The 17,564-nt window shown below is 45.0% G+C and overlaps 1 protein-coding gene across 1 annotated transcript; it reads left to right on the top strand.

Moving 5' to 3' along the window:
• Window positions 1-457: 457 nt before the first annotated feature.
• On the top strand, window positions 458-17,564 carry LOC103981350 (V-type proton ATPase subunit e1). The gene is made up of 3 exons (XM_009398058.3): window positions 458-655; window positions 15,246-15,293; window positions 17,269-17,564. The coding sequence occupies exons 1-3, from the start codon at window positions 558-560 to the stop codon at window positions 17,333-17,335; spliced, it is 213 nt and encodes a 70-aa protein (XP_009396333.1). The 5' UTR covers window positions 458-557; the 3' UTR covers window positions 17,336-17,564.

Here is a 17,564-nt window from a genome sequence, read left to right as displayed (position 1 = left end):
CCACTGCTTTCCCGGAAGCCATTATGCAACAATGAGTCGGCTGCTACAAGAACACATCCTGGAATGCAGCCTTTTCAGTGATAAGATGGGAGTAATATTGGTTGGAGCATCTTGTGGTACATATGGTCCTTGCGATCACCCTTGCCATCAGCTTCTGTGGAAATCGTATCATTGTGGCACTTAAACGGACCTCATTCACAGCCAACTCTTCTTTGGCTTTGAGAATCATCCATCACCCAACTAAATTCTCTGTTGCTTTGTGTGTGTAGTGTCTGTCATAGCATGGGTATGAATAGTCAACATGAGCTCATATGGTCAATTTTGGCAAGGGTTACGTTGACTGTGTATTATTTGTATATTGTCGGATGCGGATTCAATTGCATACAATCCAAAGTCCAATAATTTATCGGGTACGTGAGACCTCCACGGTTGCGGGTCGTTAAAACGATGTCGGACACAGATGACGAGAAGAGCACCCACGAACACCCCATCCATCTCGATCGCGAACGGACGACGCGGAGGAGGAGATCGAAGCATAGAAGAAAGAGGGTTTGCCGATGGGGTTCTTGATGACGACCATCATCTTCGTCGTGGTGGGCGTCGTCGCTTCCGTCTTGGCCCGTCTCTGCTGCAACCGCGGTCCCTCCACCAATCTGTATGTCGTCAACTTCTGTTCTTCCTCCTTTATTCTCGTGGTTTGATTGGCGTTTGGCACCGGATTCTTCAGGATTCTCGATCTATTTCGTTATCCATGTGTTTATGTGATGCGAATCTGATGCTCGATTTAGGGTCTTTCACGATCCCCGATTGCGTCAATTAGAATCTGTTGCTTGAAGTTTCATTTGCGACGTCTCTGATATGATTCGTATGGACGAAGTCTTTCTTTCTTTTGATCTGATTTTATCTGCGTACATTACCCTTCCCAGACTTCGCATTCCTCCTTTTCAGTATCAAAACCTTTTTTTAGAATTCTACGAATAGATTTTGTTGCAAAAAAGTTTGTATTTTTCATAGTATTGGTTGATTTAGCGGATCTTATATGATTGTGAGCAGGTTTGGGCATCGATTGTAGTCATACAACCGCATTAATGGTTAAAAACTATATGTTTACGAGTTGATAATCCTTGGTATTGCAGGAAAAGTTCCCGTTGTCATTTGTTCAAAATTTTGCTGATATTTTTCACCTAGCCGAGTTGTCTTGAATTCATCTGTGGTATCGCAAAGGATGCTTACAAACTAGATGATATTCAAGTTAATATTCTAATTAGGAGTGCAATAGCGTGTTGAGTTTTCCGTTTAAAAGAAGTATATCAATTTAATGAATTTTGAACTGACCACACAATCCTGAAGGGGGCATTCTATCATCGATTGGATGCTGCATATTTGATTAATGATAGAATATAATCAACGAGACTTTTTCTTTTATATCATGAGAGACGTGTGTACAGTAGTTGGGTTCCCAAAGACAAATAGATAATCTCTACGAGAGGATTACTATATAAATACATATTCTAAAATGTAATCAACTAATAATGTTGAAATCAAATAAATAATTAACATATTCTAACATATAAAATAATTCATGATTGAAATCATCTTTACCAAAGTATATATTCAACATGCAGCTAATGATAAAAAGATCATGAAGAGTTAACTAAATCGAAAAATATAAAATATGTCCATGTCAATTATATAGTAATTATGAATTAGAAATCAAACAAGATTGCTGCACATAAGAAGATCAAGTCAACAAAGATAGAATAATTATAAGACAAGCTTATGAACAAAAGATGAACAAGGAATCTAGAACAATCATCTGAGATAACAAAAGGAAAGGAGGAATGATTCTTATCTTTTTTTTAGAGGAAAATGTACATCATTCTCATACTCATCTTTATCTTTCTCCTATCTGATCAACCCCCATTGACAAAATATGGGAGATTGAAGGTAAGACTCTCCCAAAGAAAATAATTAATTAATAATTTTGAATTAATTATTTACATTCATAATTTTTCAGAAATAAAGATCAATCATTAGTTATTTTTTAATTGATTGCTAATAAAGAAAATTAATTAATGATATAAGACGAAATCCTAATTTAACAATTCTTATTTTGGAAAAGGGTGAAAAAAAATCTTGTTGATTACATGGAACATCATAATTAACTGGTAATACATATGATTCATTTCTTTCCCCCGTCATCCTGTTTTCAGGATGTAATTGACAATAGTTACTCTTTAGGTTTGGAACATGGATCACAACTGAGTTAGGTCTTCCAGCCTCATGGATTCCCATCTAAAATGAAATGTTGAACTTCTTGTCTTGTAGCAGTAGGTCAAACACTTGTGGAACATTTTACTGCAAGCCTTTATTACCCTGCTAATAGTTTGATTTGGGAAGATTTTTTGCGAGATAAATTTAATTGATCTTGAATGCCATATGATATGAATGTTGTTTTGTTCAATTTGATTATCAAAATCTCATTCTTTGAATCGAGCTGCCCGGAAAATAATAATGATGTAAACATATTAAGTTATTTCCTTTAAAGTTCAAGGTAAAAGTTGAGTGGAACAAGGACTTTATAGAATGTACTTGAAGCAACGTCATTGTTTGGATTTGCACCACTTGATATGAACGGGCTGGTATCTGATGTCTGAGGTACAAATGGTAGATAGATTAGCGTCATCTTGCAATATAGATAATAGCTGATTTTTAACATGATAAAAGAGTAGATGTAGAATGGGCATGAGTATGAGTAGATAATAAATGGACAGGCTTCTCTGCCCTTCTTTCCAATAGATAATCTCAAACAAAAATTCACCACGAAATAAAATGCTGTTGCTGCATAGCAATAAGAACATTGGTTCCAGTTATTTGACTTGGTGCTACGAATTTTTATAAATATTAGAAAATTACATAATAGCACTATTGCTTCTCGTCCTTCATTCACCATCTCAGCCATGTTCTTTTCTCAATGAATACAGTTAAGACTGAACAGAAATGATTTTTAGACTTCGGAGAAACCAAAGCAGCCGCTTATGTTTTCTAAAATTAAGCTATCGATATGATTGATAACGACCATCAGATCACTTCTGCCTAAAACTCTAATTGAACTCCGGAAATCTCCTTATCTCTGCCCAGTGGCTTTTGGGTGTTGGTACAACAATGCTATAACTAACCTGGTTCTCATAAGAGAAGTCAAAACAAGCTCGAATCTGCTACCTTATCATTTACCCTATTGTCACGAACGGTCGGCACGCACCCGCAGCAATTTCTTTCAACAAACCATTCGTCGCTTTCGTTTACATGTACAGATGCTTAACAGCATGTTTTACCTTGGTTTTGTATTCTTTTACTTGTAAAAATATAAGTTCGAACATGTTGCAGCGTTACAATGCGATCGCTCATCACACCGAGTAAAACAACCTAAAATGGCTTCGTTTTCGCGTGCCACGGGCTGTTTTCTGCATCCCGCTGCCGTGCGCGAAACATTAGCCATCTCAACACCCTAGAACCACCCGGGTGGCACCATGGGGGATGGGGTTTCGGTATAGTGTCAGACGTTGAACAATATTCACAAGTTCGTACGTTTTCTTGATGGGAACTTGCCTTCGCGCCCGGCACCCGATGAGCAGCTGTTTGTGGACTTGCAGCTATTCGTTCAACCCTCTAAAGTCCTTGTTTTCCTCTTTTCTCTGTTTTATCTCTTGCACGCAAGGTGTTCGCTGAATTGCTTGTAAAGCTTCCCTCTTCGTGAGACGTCGGGACTTGTCCATCGCTCGTTCTTCGAACTAATCAATTTTCTCTTTTATAGGTCCTTCGGGACTTGAGTGAGGTTGCAAATTGGCTGACCTTTGCGGGCGCATATCGCAAGGGCGCGTCAAGACTTAGGCAATCCCAACTAAGTCTGAGAAATTGGTGCAAGGGTGCTTCACGACTTAGGCAACGCAAGCTAAGTTCGTGTCTTGGCCGCAAGGGTGCCTCATGACTTAGGCAATTCCAGCTAAGTCCATGACATTGTAGTATCAGAGCGGGTAAGCAATTCGAGCAAGTAGCGAAGAACTTCGCAATTTCGCCATGGCAAAGCATCGTGGCAAATCAAGCAAGGCGGGGCAAGCTGGACCTTTGCACCAAGTAGCCGCAGGTGGGCTGCAAGTGCAAACTCGCTCTCTTGTCGTTAGAGCCGCTTTGGAGGATCGTGGCAGTGAATATGATGAGCGAGAAATTGGCTACTCTCCGCGAGCGGAGGAGGCGTAATCTGGAGCGCCAACCGGGAAGAAGATCCATAAGGAGAGACTTACAGCGGCGGAAACCCGCTTGGATGTTCTTGAAGCGAGCTTGGAGGAACTCTACCAAGGCCAGCGAAGGCTTCTTGGGGTAGAGAGCTCGCAAGAAGAAGCTGAATATTGAATCGACAAGGTTGAGACCCTAGTCGATCGACTATCGGACGACACCAAAGGCTTCATGCAACATCTGCAGGAAGTCGTGACAAAACTCACTTCCAGGGTGACCATGCTCACAAGGGCACTGAATGCGGGAGGAAGCAACACCCGCGTTGCGCCACCATAAAACTTGAGGGCACCCGAGCTGCATTGTTATGGAGGTGCTCGAGATGCCAGAGAGCTCGAGAATTTCCTGTTCGACATGGAACAATACTTTTGAGCTACGAGGCCTGATTCCGAAGAAACCAAAGTTTCGATAGAAACCATGTATTTGAATGGGGATGCAACACTTTGGTGGCGAACCCGTTGGGAGGAGATCCAACAAGGTCGGTGTCGGGTGGACACATGGGAGGACTTAAAGCGAGAGTTGAGAACTCAGTTTCTACTCGAGAACACAGAGTTCGTTGCAAGGAGGAAGTTGAGACAACTCCGCCAAAGTACTTCCATCCGAGACTACGTGAAACAATTTTCTGCGCTAATGATGGACATGCAGGACATGTCCGAGAAGGATAAGCTATTCAACTTCCTCGATGGTTTGAAGTCATGGGCTCAACAAGAACTGCATCGAAGGAATATCTCCGATGTGATTGGGGCAATTGCTGTTGCAGAAAGGCTCACCGACTTTGTTTCCTCTAAGGACCTAGGAAAAACGAAACCATCTTCAGGAAATCGCCCTCCAAAAAATTCTCGAGGGAAGGAGCCCAAAGGCGAACAAAGGAAGAAAAGCTCCCACAAAGGGCCAAGCTCAAAAGGCAAGGCCTCGAAACCTGGTGGATGCTTCTTGTGCAGAGGACTGCACATGGTGAGGGAGTGCCCGTAGAAACAAGCACTCAATGCTTTAACAGCTTCCATCCATCCCCCCAAATCAGACAAGGGCAAAGTCGTCACCCTTAGTTCAAGCAGTTCAGAATCTAGCAGCAACGATGAGGAGTCGCAGGGTCCCCGAATGGGAGCAATGCGTTTGTTAAATGCATTGCGGGGTCAAGTGGGGGAGAACATAAAGGCAAAGCCATTGAAAGCAGGGAGCAGTGGGCTGATGTACGTGGACATTATGCTCAATGGCCAAACAACCCGTACAATGGTGGACATGGGAGCTACCCATAACTTTATTGCCGATTGAGAAGTAAAGCGACTTGGGCTGATCTTGGAGAAGAACCCAAGTCGAATGAAGGCGATGAACTCGGAGGCCAAGCGAATCTCCGGGTTGGAAAAGGGAGTTCCCATCAAGATCGAAACGTGAAGCGGGAATACTAACATGATGGCGGTGCCACTGGACGACTTCCAAGTGATTCTTGGAATGAAATTCATGCACGCAGCGAAGTTGGTGCCAATGTCATTCCTAAACTCCCTATGTATGATGGGAGGTGACGACCCCTGTGTGGTTCTTGTCTCTCAGAGGGGAACCGGGAAACCCCAACAAATATCAGTATTACAACTAAAGAGAGGGGTATGAAAAGGCGAATTAACATTTGTGGCTGCTATGAAGCTAAAGCCACTCGACGAGAAGTTCATTCATGATCCTACTATGGTGGCTAACGTGCTGAAGGAGTTCACAGACATGCCACCTGAGTTGCCGAAGACTACTGCCACGCAGAGGCGTGGATCATCATATCGAGCTGGAGCCATGAGTGAAGCCTCCAGCGAGACCACCATACTGCATGCCCCCTTATGAGTTGGCAGAACTCAGAAAGCAGTTAGATGAACTGCTAAGCGGTGGTCTCATTCGCAGTTCTAAAGCACCATTCGGAGCTCCAGTTCCCTTCCAAAAGAAACAAGATTGGAGCCTCCGACTATGCGTCGATTATCGAGCCTTCAATAAAGTGACGGTGAAGAATAAGTACCCAATCCCACTCATTGTGGACTTGTTCGACCAATTGGGCAAGGCCATGTATTTCTCCAAACTCGACCTCCGATCGGGGTACTGGCAGGTGCGCATTGTTGAAGGCGACGAAGCGAAGACTACCTGCGTGACTAGGTATGGAGCGTTTGAGTTCTTGGTGATGCCTTTCGGCTTAACCAACGCTCCGACCACGTTCTGCACTCTTATGAACCAATTATTCAAAGAGTATTTGGATAAGTTTGTGATCGTCTACTTGGACGATATTGTCGTCTATAACCAAACGCTCGAGAAGTATATCGAGCACCTTCGGACAATTTTCAAGGTTCTTAGGGAGAACACTTTGTTCGTAAAGAGGGAGAAGTGCTACTTTACTCAAACGAAAATCTTGTTTTTGGGGCATCGAATCGGTGATGTCTCCATTCGGATGGACCAATCAAAGGTGCAAGCTGTTGCAGAATGGCGAACTCCAAAGAAGGTGCCAGAGTTGAGATCCTTCCTTGGTTTCGTCAACTACTACCGACGCTTCATTACGGGGTATTCGAAGCGTGAAACTCCACTAACGGAGTTACTGAAGAATAAGCAGCCTTGGAGGTGGTTTGACAAATGTGAAGCTACATTCCGAGATTTAAAGGCTGCTGTGTTGGAAAAACCGGTGCTCAAATTGCTGGACTATGGGGAGCCATTCGAAGTCCATACAGATGCTTCAGACTTTGCTATTAGGGGAGTACTCATGCAGGAGGGTCATCCGGTGGCCTACGAGAGCCGCAAGCTCAACGAGATCGAGCGGCGGTATCTGGTGCACGAGAAGGAGATGACAGTGGTGGTCCATTGTCTACGAGTTTGGCGGCACTACCTTCTTGGATCGCGATTTGTGCTGAGGACAGACAACATCGCTTTGAGTTATTTCCAAACTCAGAAGAAACTCTCCCCAAAGCAAGCACGATGGCAGGACTTCCTGATTGAGTTTAATATGGTAATGGAGTACAAGCTTGGAAAAGCAAATGTCGTGGCCGATGCATTGAGTCGAAAGGTGGAGCGAGTGAACGCCATACAGTTGGAGGGCAGAGGCCAAGCAAGTCAGTTGCACTCCAACTTCCTTTCCAAGATCATGGATGGATTGTATAGTGATCCTCAGGTAGTAACCCTGATGTAGCTCATCAAAGAAGGCAAGACACGATGATTTTGGGTCCAGGAGGGACTCGTTTACACAAAAGGGAATAGGGTTTATGTTCCTCGAGTGGACAATTTGAGGCGTGAACACTTAAGAGAGTGTCACGATTCCCTTTGGGCTGGACATTCGGGCATTCATAGGACTGTGGCTCTCGTGGAGAGGGCCTTTTACTGGCCGAAGATAGGGACTGATGTGGAGGAATATGTTCGAACGTGCCTCACTTGCCAACAAGACAAGGTGGAGCAACGAAAATCGGTGGGGCTTTTGGAGCCGTTGCCCGTACCAGAAAGGTCGTGGGAGAGCATTTCCTTGGATTTTATATCAAGCTTGCCGATAGTAGGGGGACTGAGATCGATACTTATAGTGGTCGATCGATTTTCAAAGTTTGCAACTTTCATTACTGCGCCCCTACACTATTCAGCAGAGGAGGCGGCCAAGCTGATGATGAAGAATGTGGTGAAGTATTGGGGAGTCCCGCACAATATCATCAGTGATCGAGATGCTCGGTTCCTGGGACGATTCTGGACCGAGCTATTCAAATTGTTGGGGTCCAAGTTATACTTCTCCACAAACCTCAACCCCCAGACGGATGGCCAAACTGAAAGGATAAACTCGCTCTTGGAGCAATATCTTCAGCACTACGTGAGTGTCAACCAACGAGATTAGGTGAAGCTGTTGGACATAGCCCAATTCTCCTACAATTTGCAACAGAGCTCTGCGTCCAACAAGAGCTCCTTCGAGATCATCACAGGATAACAACCGTCAACCCCTCACACCTTGGATATTGGATATACTGGGAGTAGTCCGTCAGCATATCACTTTGCAAAAGAATGGTACCTGTTGGTGAACAAATGCGCCGTGGCTGGTGAGTCAGCACGGCCAGGTCCACGGGTCGATGTCGGGAGCCCACGATCGGTCGAAGGGGTCGTCGAGGTTGATCGCGCCTGCGGGTTAGGATGCCGCGTTCGTCTGAGGAGGGCGCCTCTCGGTTTGGATGCCTGGTGTCGTCTTCGGGAGGACGTCTCTCGGTCGGGGTGGTTGCACTTCCGGGGATGACCGCACTCCTGCACAGAAGGACCTCATCGGGTGGTTCTCGACTTTGGCCTCTCGACGATTAAGCTAGTGATGGTTCTTTCTCTTCTCTTTTTTTTTTGCCTGCCCTGGCCAGATGCCAGTCCGGGGTTTTTATACTACTGCTCGAGGGTCGGTCGTACGCGGGTTTGGCGCAGCGGTCGATCCTCGAGGGGCGAGGCAGTACCTTCGTGCGGCCGCCATCCCGGAACGCATGGAACGGTGCCATACGGTGCCGTCCCGAGCTTTCCGGGATGGGATGTACTGAGGAGTGCCTTTGTACGGATCCTGGCTCGATGCGTGGGAGTACTCCTCTTGCTGACCTGGCGATGGCGTGGCTGGGGCTGGTTGTGACGTGGCTGAGGCCCAAAATATGCCTTATCAGTACCGAAATGCAGATATTGCATAGGCTTACTTGGAGAAGGCAGCCAAAAAGATAAAGAAGTTGGCAGACTTTAGAAGGCGACCGCACGAGTTCAAAGTCGGCGATTTGGTGTTGGTAAAGTTCCAACCAACATCACTCCAATTCTTTAGGAACAAAGTACACAAAGGATTGGTGCGCAAGTATGAAGGACCCTTCCCAATTATTAGTAAGGTGGGCAACGTCTCCTACATGTTACAGCTACCGGCATGGCTCATAATTCATAATCTTTTTCACTCCAGCAAGTTGAAGGCCTACCACTCAGATCCGCAAGATGCTTCCTGAAGTGTTCCAACTCGGCTACCCCCACCAGAGCCTCTTACGAGAAGCGAGTTGAAACCATTTTAGCGGATCACAAGATAAAGCTACCTAATGGAGTCGAGCTGATCGAGTACTTGGTGAAGTGGCGAAAGCTTCCCTGAACCAAAGCCAGTTGGGAGCCCGAATATGCCTCTCGACATGAAGAAGCAGTCATCAACAACTACCAACAAGCGTCAACGAGGGCGTCGACAGTTTAAGTGGGGAGAATGTCACGAACGGTTGGCGTGCACCCGCAGCAACTTCGTTCAACAAACCGTTCTGTCACGAACGGTCATCGCGCGCCCACAACAACTCTGTTCAACGAACCGTTCGTCATTTGTGTTTACATGTATAGCTGCGTGGCAGCATGTTTTGGCTTGGTTTTATGTCCGTTTGCTTGTAAAAATGTAAGTTCGAACAAGTTGCAGCGCTACAGTGCGACCCCTCACCGAACCGAGCAAAACAGCCCCAAAACAGCCCAAAACAACTTCGTTTTCGCGTGCCACGAGCTGTTTTCTGCAGCCCGCTACTGCACGCGAAACGTCAGCCATCTCGGCACCCTGGAACCACCCGGGTGGCACCATGGGGGATGGGGCTTCGGTATAGTGTTGAGCGTTGAACAATCTTTCGCAAGGTCGAACGTTACCTTGACGGGAACTTGTTGCCGCACCCGGCACCTGGTGAGCAGCTGTTTGTGGACTTGCAGCTATTCGTTCAACCTTTTAAAGTTCTTGTTTTCCTCATCTCTCTCTTTTCTCTTATGCACGCAAGGTGCTCGCTGAATTGCTTGTGAAGCTTCCCCTTTTCGCGAGACGTCGGGACTTGTTCGTCGCTCGTTCTTCGAACTAATCAACTTTCTCTTTTGCAAGTCCTTCGGGACCTGCGAGAGGTTGCAAGTGGGCTGATCTTTACGGACGCATATCGCAACGGCGAGGCGCGACTTAGGCAACGAAAGCTAAGTTCCCGTCTTTGCCGCAATGGTGCCTCATGACTTAGGCAATTCCAGCTAAGTCCGTGACATTGTGGTATCAGAGCGGGCAATAAATTCAAGCAAGCAGCAAAGGAACTTCGCATTTTCGCCATGGCAAAGCACCGTGGCGAATCAAGCAAGACGGGGCAAACCGGACCCTTGCCCCAAGCAGCCGTAGGTGGGCTGCAAGTACATACTCGCTCTCATGTCGTTGGAACCACTAAAGTGGAGCAAGGCAGTGAACATGACGAGCGAGAAGTTGGCTAGTCTCCACGAGCGGAGGAGGCGCAATCGAGAGCGCCAACCGGGAGGAAGAGCCATAAGGAGAGACTCACAGCGGCGAAAACCCGCTTGGATGTTCTTGAAGCAAGCTTGGAGGAACTCTACCATGGACAACAAAGACTTGTTGGGGTAGAGAGCTCACAAGAAGAAGCGGAGTCCCGGATCGACAAGGTTGAGGCCCTAGTCGACCGATTGTCAGATGACACTAAAGACTCCGTGCTACACCTGTAGGAAATCGTGGCGGAACTCACTTCCAGGGTGACCATGCTCACGAGGGCATTGAATGCGGGAGGAAGCAACACCCACGTTGTATCGGCATAAAACTTGAGAGCACCCGAGCGCATTGTTATGGAGGTGCCCGAGATGCCAAAGAGCTCGAGAATTTCCTGTTCGACATGAAACAATACTTTCGAGCGACGAGACCTGATTCTGAAGAAACCAAAGTTTCTATAGCTACCATGTATCTGAACGGAGATGCAAAACTTTGGTGGCGAACCCGTTGGGAGATCCAACAAGGTCGGTGTCGAGTTGACACATTATCACGGACTTAGCTGGGAGGCGACGAAGCGAAGACTACGTGTGTGACCAGGTATGAAGCGTTTGAGTTCTTGGTGATGCCTTTCGGCTTAACCAACACTCCGGCCACGTTCTGCACTCTCATGAACCAGCTATTCAAAGAGTATTTGGATAAGTTCGTGGTCGTCTACTTGGACGATATCGTCGTCTACAGTCAAACGCTCGAGGAGCAGGTCAAGCAACTTCGGACAATTTTCAAGGTTCTCAGGCAGAACACTTTGTTCGTGAAAAGGAAGAAATGCTACTTTGCTAAGACAGAGATCTTATTCTTGGGGCATCGAATCGGTGATGACTCCATTCAGATGGACAGATCGAATGTGCAAGTGGTTGCGGAATGGCGAACCCCAAAGAAGGTGCCAGAGTTAAGATCCTTCCTTGGTTTCGTCAACTACTATCGACGCTTCATAGCGGGGTATTCGAAGTGTGCAACTCCACTGACGGAGTTACTGAAGAAGGAGCAGCCTTGGAGGTGATCTAATAAATATGAAATTGCATTCTAAGATCTGAAGGTTGCTGTGTTGGAAGAACCAGTGCTCAAATTGCTGGACTATAGGGAGCCCTTCGAAGTCCATACTGATGCTTCAGACTTCACTATTGGGGGAGTACTCATGCAGGAGGGTCATCCGGTGGCCTACGAGAGCCGCAAACTCAACGAGACTGAACGGCGATATCCGGTGCATGAGAAGGAGATGACAGCGGTGATCCACTGTCTACGAGTTTGACGACACTACCTTCTTGGATCACGATTTGTGCTAAGGATAGACAACATCGCTTTGAGCTATTTCCAAACTCAGAAGAAACTTTCCCTAAAGCAAGCACGATGACAGGACTTCCTGGCTGAGTTTGATATGATAATGGAGTATAAGCCCGGAAAGGCAAATGTCGTGGCCGTTGCATTGAGTTGGAAAGTGGAGCACGTGAATGTCGTACAATTGGAGGGCAGAGGCCAAGCAAGTTAATTGCACTCCAACTTCCTTTCCAGGATCAGGGATGGTCTGTACAGTGATCCCCAGGCAGTAACCCTGATGCAGCTCATTAAAGAAGGCAAGGCACGACGGTTTTGGGTCCAGGAGGGACTCGTTTACACCAAAGAGAATAGGGTTTATGTTCCTCGAGTGGACAATCTGAGGCGTGAACTCTTAAGAGAGTGTCACGATTCCCTTTGGGCAGGACACCCAAGCATTAACAGAACCTTGGCTCTCGTGGAGAGGGCCTTCTACTGGCCGAAGATGGGGACTGATGTGGAGGAATATGTTCGAACATGCCTCACTTGCCAACAAGACAAGGTGGAGCAGCGGAAGCCGGTGGGACTTTTGGAGCCGTTGCCCGTACCAAAAAGGCCGTGGGAGAGCATTTCCTTGGACTTCATTGCTGGTCGATCGATACTCGTGGTGGTCGATCGATTTTCAAAGTATACAACTTTCATTGCTGCTCCCTTACACTGTTCAGCAGAGGAGGCGGCCAAGTTGATGATGAAGGATGTGGTGAAGTATTGGGAAGTCCCGCACAATATCATCAGTGATCGAGACGCTCGGTTCTTGGGAAGATTCTGGACCGAGCTATTCAAATTGTTGGGGTCGAAGTTATACTTCTCCATAAGCCTCCACCCCTAGACGGATGGCTAGACTGAAAGGATAAACTCGCTCCTAGAGCAATATCTTCGGCACTACATGAGTGCCAACCAACGAGATTGGGTGAAGTTGTTGGACATTGCCCAATTCTCCTACAACTTGCAGCGGAGCTCTGCGTCCAACAAGAGCCCATTTGAGATCATTACAAGGCAACAACTATCAACTCCTCACACCATGGTAATCGGGTATACTGGGAGTAGTCCGTCAGCCTACCACTTCGCAAAGGAGTGGCACCGAAATGCAGATATTATGCGGGCTTACTTGGAGAAGGCGGCAAAAAGAATGAAGAAGTGGGCCGACTTGAGAAGGCGACTGCAAGAGTTCAAGGTCGGTGATTTAGTGTTGGTTAAGCTCCAACCAGCATCACTCCAATTCTTTAGGAACAAAGTACACAAAGGATTGATGCACAAATATGAAGGGCCCTTCCTAATTATCAACAGGGTGGGCAACGTCTCATACAAGTTGCAGCTGCCGACGTGGTTCAAAATTCACAATGTTCTTCACACCAGCAACTTAAAAGCCTACCACTTGGACCCGCAAGATGCTTCCCGAAGTGTTCCAACTCGACTACCCCCCACTAGAGCCTCCTACCAGAAGCGAGTTAAAACCATTTTAGTGGACCGCAAGATAAAGCTACCCACTAGAGCTGAGCAGACCGAGTACTTGGTGAAGTGGCAAAAGCTTCTTCGAATTGAAGCCAGTTGGGAGCCCGAAGATGCCCTAGAACATGAAGAAGCAATCATCAACAATTACCAACAAGCGTCGACGAGGGCGTCGACAGTTTGAGTGGGGGAGAATGTCACGAACGGTCGTCGCGTGCCCGTAATAACTCTGTTCAACGAGCCGTTCGTCGTTTGTGTTTACATGTACAGCTACGTGACAGCATGTTTTGGCTTGATTTTATGTCCGTTTGCTTGTAAAAATGTAAGTTCGAACAAGTTGCAGCGCTACAGTGCGACCGCTCACCGAACCGAGCAAAACAGCCCAAAACAGCTCCATTTTCGCGTGCCATGGGCTGTTTTCTGCAGCTCGCTGCTGCATGCAAAACGTCAGCCATCTCAGCACCCTGGAACCACCCGGGTGGCACCATGGGGGATGAGGCTTCGGTATAGTGTCGGGTGTTGAATAATCTTTCACAAGTTCGCACGTTACCTTGATGGGAACTTGTTGTCGCGTTCGACACCCGGTGAGCAGTTGTTTGTGGACTTGCAGCTATTTGTTCAACCTTCTAAAGTCCTTGTTTTCCTCCTCTCCCTCTTTTCTCTTGTGTACGCAAGGTGCTCGCTGAATTGCTTGTAAAGCTTCCCCTTTTCGTGAGACGTTGGGACTTGTTCGTCGCTCGTTCTTCGAACTAATCAACTTTCTCTTTTACAGGTCCTTCGGGACCTGCGAGAGGTTGCAAGTGGGCTGATCTTTGCAGACGCATATCGTAAGGGCGAGGCGCGACTTAGGCAACGCAAGCTAAGTTCGCGTCTTTGCCGCAAGGGTGCCTCACGACTTAGACAATTTCAGCTAAGTTCGTGACAGTTCATTGCTTTTGTTTACATGTACAGATGCTTGGTAGCATGTTTTGCCTTTGTTTTGTGTTCTTTTGCTTCTAAAAATGTACGTTCGAACAGGTTGCAGCGCTACAGTGCGACCGCTCACCGCACCGAACAAAACAGCCTAAAATGGCTCCGTTTTCGCGTGCCACGGGCTGTTTTTTGCAGCCCGCTGCCGCGCGCGAAACGTTAGCCATCTCAGCACCCTGGAACCACCCGGGTGGCACCATGGGGGATGGGGCTTTGGTATAGTGTCGGGCGTTAAACAATCTTCACAAGTTCACTCGTTTTCTTGACGGGAACTTGCCTTCGCGCCCGGCACCCGGTGAGCAGTTGTTTGTGGACTTGCAGCTGTTCGTTCAACCCGCTAAAGTCATTGTTTTCCTCCTTTCTCTATTTTCTCTCTTGCACGCAAGGTGCTCGCTGAATTGCTTGTAAAGCTTCCCTCTTCACGAGACGTCAGGACTTGTCCGTCGCTCATTCTTTGAACTAATCAACATTCTCTTTTACAGGTCCTCTGAGACTTGAGTGAGGTTGCAAATTGGCTGACCTTTGCGGACGCATTTCGCAAGAGTGCGTCAAGACTTAGGCAATCCCAGCTAAGTCCGAGAAGTTGGCGCAAGAGTGCTTCGCGACTTAGGCAACGCAAGCTAAGTTCGTGTCTTGGCCACAAGGGTGCCTCACGACGTAGGAAATTCTAGCTAAGTCCGTGACACTATGGTAGTAGGAATTGTAGCAATGGGGCCTTGAAATGCAATTCTGATGTTCATAAATTCTCTTGCTATGATACTAAGCTATGGAATTAAACACTTTATAACTGCCAGTCTAACACTGGATGGTAGATTGTGATATACACTAAGGTAGGGTGATACTAGCATGATAGCTGATGGTTTATTTTATTAACATAATAATTAGCAGTTTCATCTCAAACGTTTGTTATTGTTGGTTATCGTATGGGTTAGTGAAAATGTTAAATGATTCCGACAAATTGGCTGTGCAGGTTTCATTTGACATTGATAATCACGGCGACAGTCTGCTGTTGGATGATGTAAGTTCTCACCTTTCTTGCTATCGCTTTCTCAGCATCCATCGTTCTATTTTATGGCATTCTTCTAATTCATGACAATCACTGGCATTTTCTAATTTTATTTTGCTTCAATCTATATAAAATGGGGTATTTTATTTCTATGTCATTTATACTATACATTAGTCTCTTTAACCTTTGGTTGCATGAGAGAAATCATCAAGATTGCTTTGACTGATATCATAAGAACTTGACAAATGTACAGGAAAGAAATCTTTCCTTAAGGGAGGTGGACTATTTGTTTGGAAAAAAACAGATATGCTGAAATTAGAAAGTTCTAATGATTTTGTCTGTTTCCTAGGAATGGACTCCATCAAATCTGTCTACAGGAAACATGGATATTTTGGGATCTGACAATATCAAAATAAATTGAATCACTAAAAAAAGGGTCCAAAAGCCAATCATATAGTTTATTCTAACTGTGAAACGTAGTCTCAAGTCTCAACATAAATTTCTGCTTTCTGAAAATTAAGGTTAATGGCTAAGATTTTTTTTTACATTTTACATTTTTTCTTTTTGAAATATGGGCTACCACTTGGGTTTGTTTAGTTTTTGTGTGTGGTAACTAGTAAGCATGTAAAAGACAATAACATGGGATTTAGGAGATTATCTGTTAATATTATGAGCATTTGATAGCCTCTTGGGTGAATTAAAAGTCTATTATGGCCTTATTTGTCCAGACTGCAGGGTTGCATCTGGAACTTACAAAGCTACTTATTCAATTTTTTTCTTCTTTCGCTTCATATGTGGACAACTTTTAAACACAGAATAAGTATAACAAGGACTATGGTACTATTCCTTGCTATAACAGCACAAACATTTCAAATTTACACCAAAAATTTTCATTCTTTCCTTACTTGATATGGTATGTAAGAAATGTTTTACAGATACAACACTTTCGATTGTTTATTTTTGTTACTACAGATTTGGATGTAAAATCTGGAAAGTTTTGCATATACCTAGACCTCCTTTGAACCATATCTGGCTTGTCCTCAGGCCAATTCCTTTGTTTTCTCTGAGTTTCTCACTGATGTGTTCTTTGTAATTTGTTGTCACCTATTTCTTCTCCCAAAGTTGTTTTGTATCATTAAAAATTTTATTTTGGTGGAAAGTGTATTCAAGAACCCAACATTTATGATTGTTGAATATGAATATTACAGGGAACTTGTCCATGTGACAGTGGCACGTCCGTTTTTGTTGGCAGCTGCCTCTTAGATGCTTCACTGGACCTCAGCTTTCTAGTTGATATATGAAATTTGCTTTAAATAATAGTTTACACAAATATTTATCATATTAAACAGAATCTAAGTTTCATAACTGGACAAATAAAATATTCTATCAATTCTATGAGAACCTCAAAATTATCTTAATTGACAATGAGAACCAATTGAAAAAATCATAATAAAAATAGGAAATTCAATTCCAACAGCCAGATGACTTTATCTGACTGAATCTGAAGAGTAATTGCCTTAATCTTAGAACTTGAGTGAATCAAATTGATGCTAAGCTGACTATAGGTTGCAACAGGGACAAATGCCCAAAATTTTTGTTAGGAACTCAACTTTTGAGAACTAGGATGTAGCATCAAGTGTCATGGAGGATCATGATTACAGGGAATACATGCTGACAAAGACAAACGGTTGTTGAATTTGGTAATGGGCCAGTAGAAGGTGATAACATGGGATGTACATACCTTGAAACCTCACTTAAGAGATGAGCTTTAACTCTTTTTGCTCCTTTTTAGTAATCATTCCTAGAAAATTTTTTATGCTTAGCAAAGGTGTATATCAGATTTGCCTCATTCATACTTAGTGGCACAACGGGAAGTTTAGTTTGCCTAATTGGGGAACTATTATCTCTCTCATTACTTTGGCAGGTGAAACTTAAAATATTATTTTTGTTAGTTTCATCTATGCTTACGCTTTTCTTCCCTTGTTAGGTGGGCAATCGTCTATCTTGCACAGCTGAAGCCTCTGATTGTTCCAATTCTCAGTGAAGGAGAGTGAGATGCATGGCAAAGAATAACTTGGATCATGTGTTATGATCTAACAAAGTATATGTTTCATGTTGCTTGCAGTACAACTGAACAGTTTGTTGTAAGGGTTCACCTTTTTAATCTCTGAACTAGGATCAAAAACTGATATGTATCCTTATGGTTCTTGATGCTGTGCTTCATTTAGTTGATTCATGTGATCTTTACTTGAGGGCATTGGTCCCAAGTAGTTAATTGGTCAA

Source organism: Musa acuminata, chromosome BXJ1-4, assembly GCF_036884655.1.
Source record: "Musa acuminata AAA Group cultivar baxijiao chromosome BXJ1-4, Cavendish_Baxijiao_AAA, whole genome shotgun sequence".
NCBI lineage: Eukaryota > Viridiplantae > Streptophyta > Magnoliopsida > Zingiberales > Musaceae > Musa > Musa acuminata.
Note: the sequence above shows the minus strand (reverse complement) of the source record. Positions and strands in the feature narration are given on the sequence as shown.

Coding starts and splice junctions, on each gene's coding strand:
- LOC103981350 (XM_009398058.3), top strand. CDS start 558: ATGGGGTTCTTGATGACGACCATCATCTTCGTCGTGGTGGGCGTCGTC. Junction 656..15,245: donor CGCGGTCCCTCCACCAATCT/GTATGTCGTCAA, acceptor TTGGCTGTGCAG/GTTTCATTTGACATTGATAA. Junction 15,294..17,268: donor ACAGTCTGCTGTTGGATGAT/GTAAGTTCTCAC, acceptor TTCCCTTGTTAG/GTGGGCAATCGTCTATCTTG.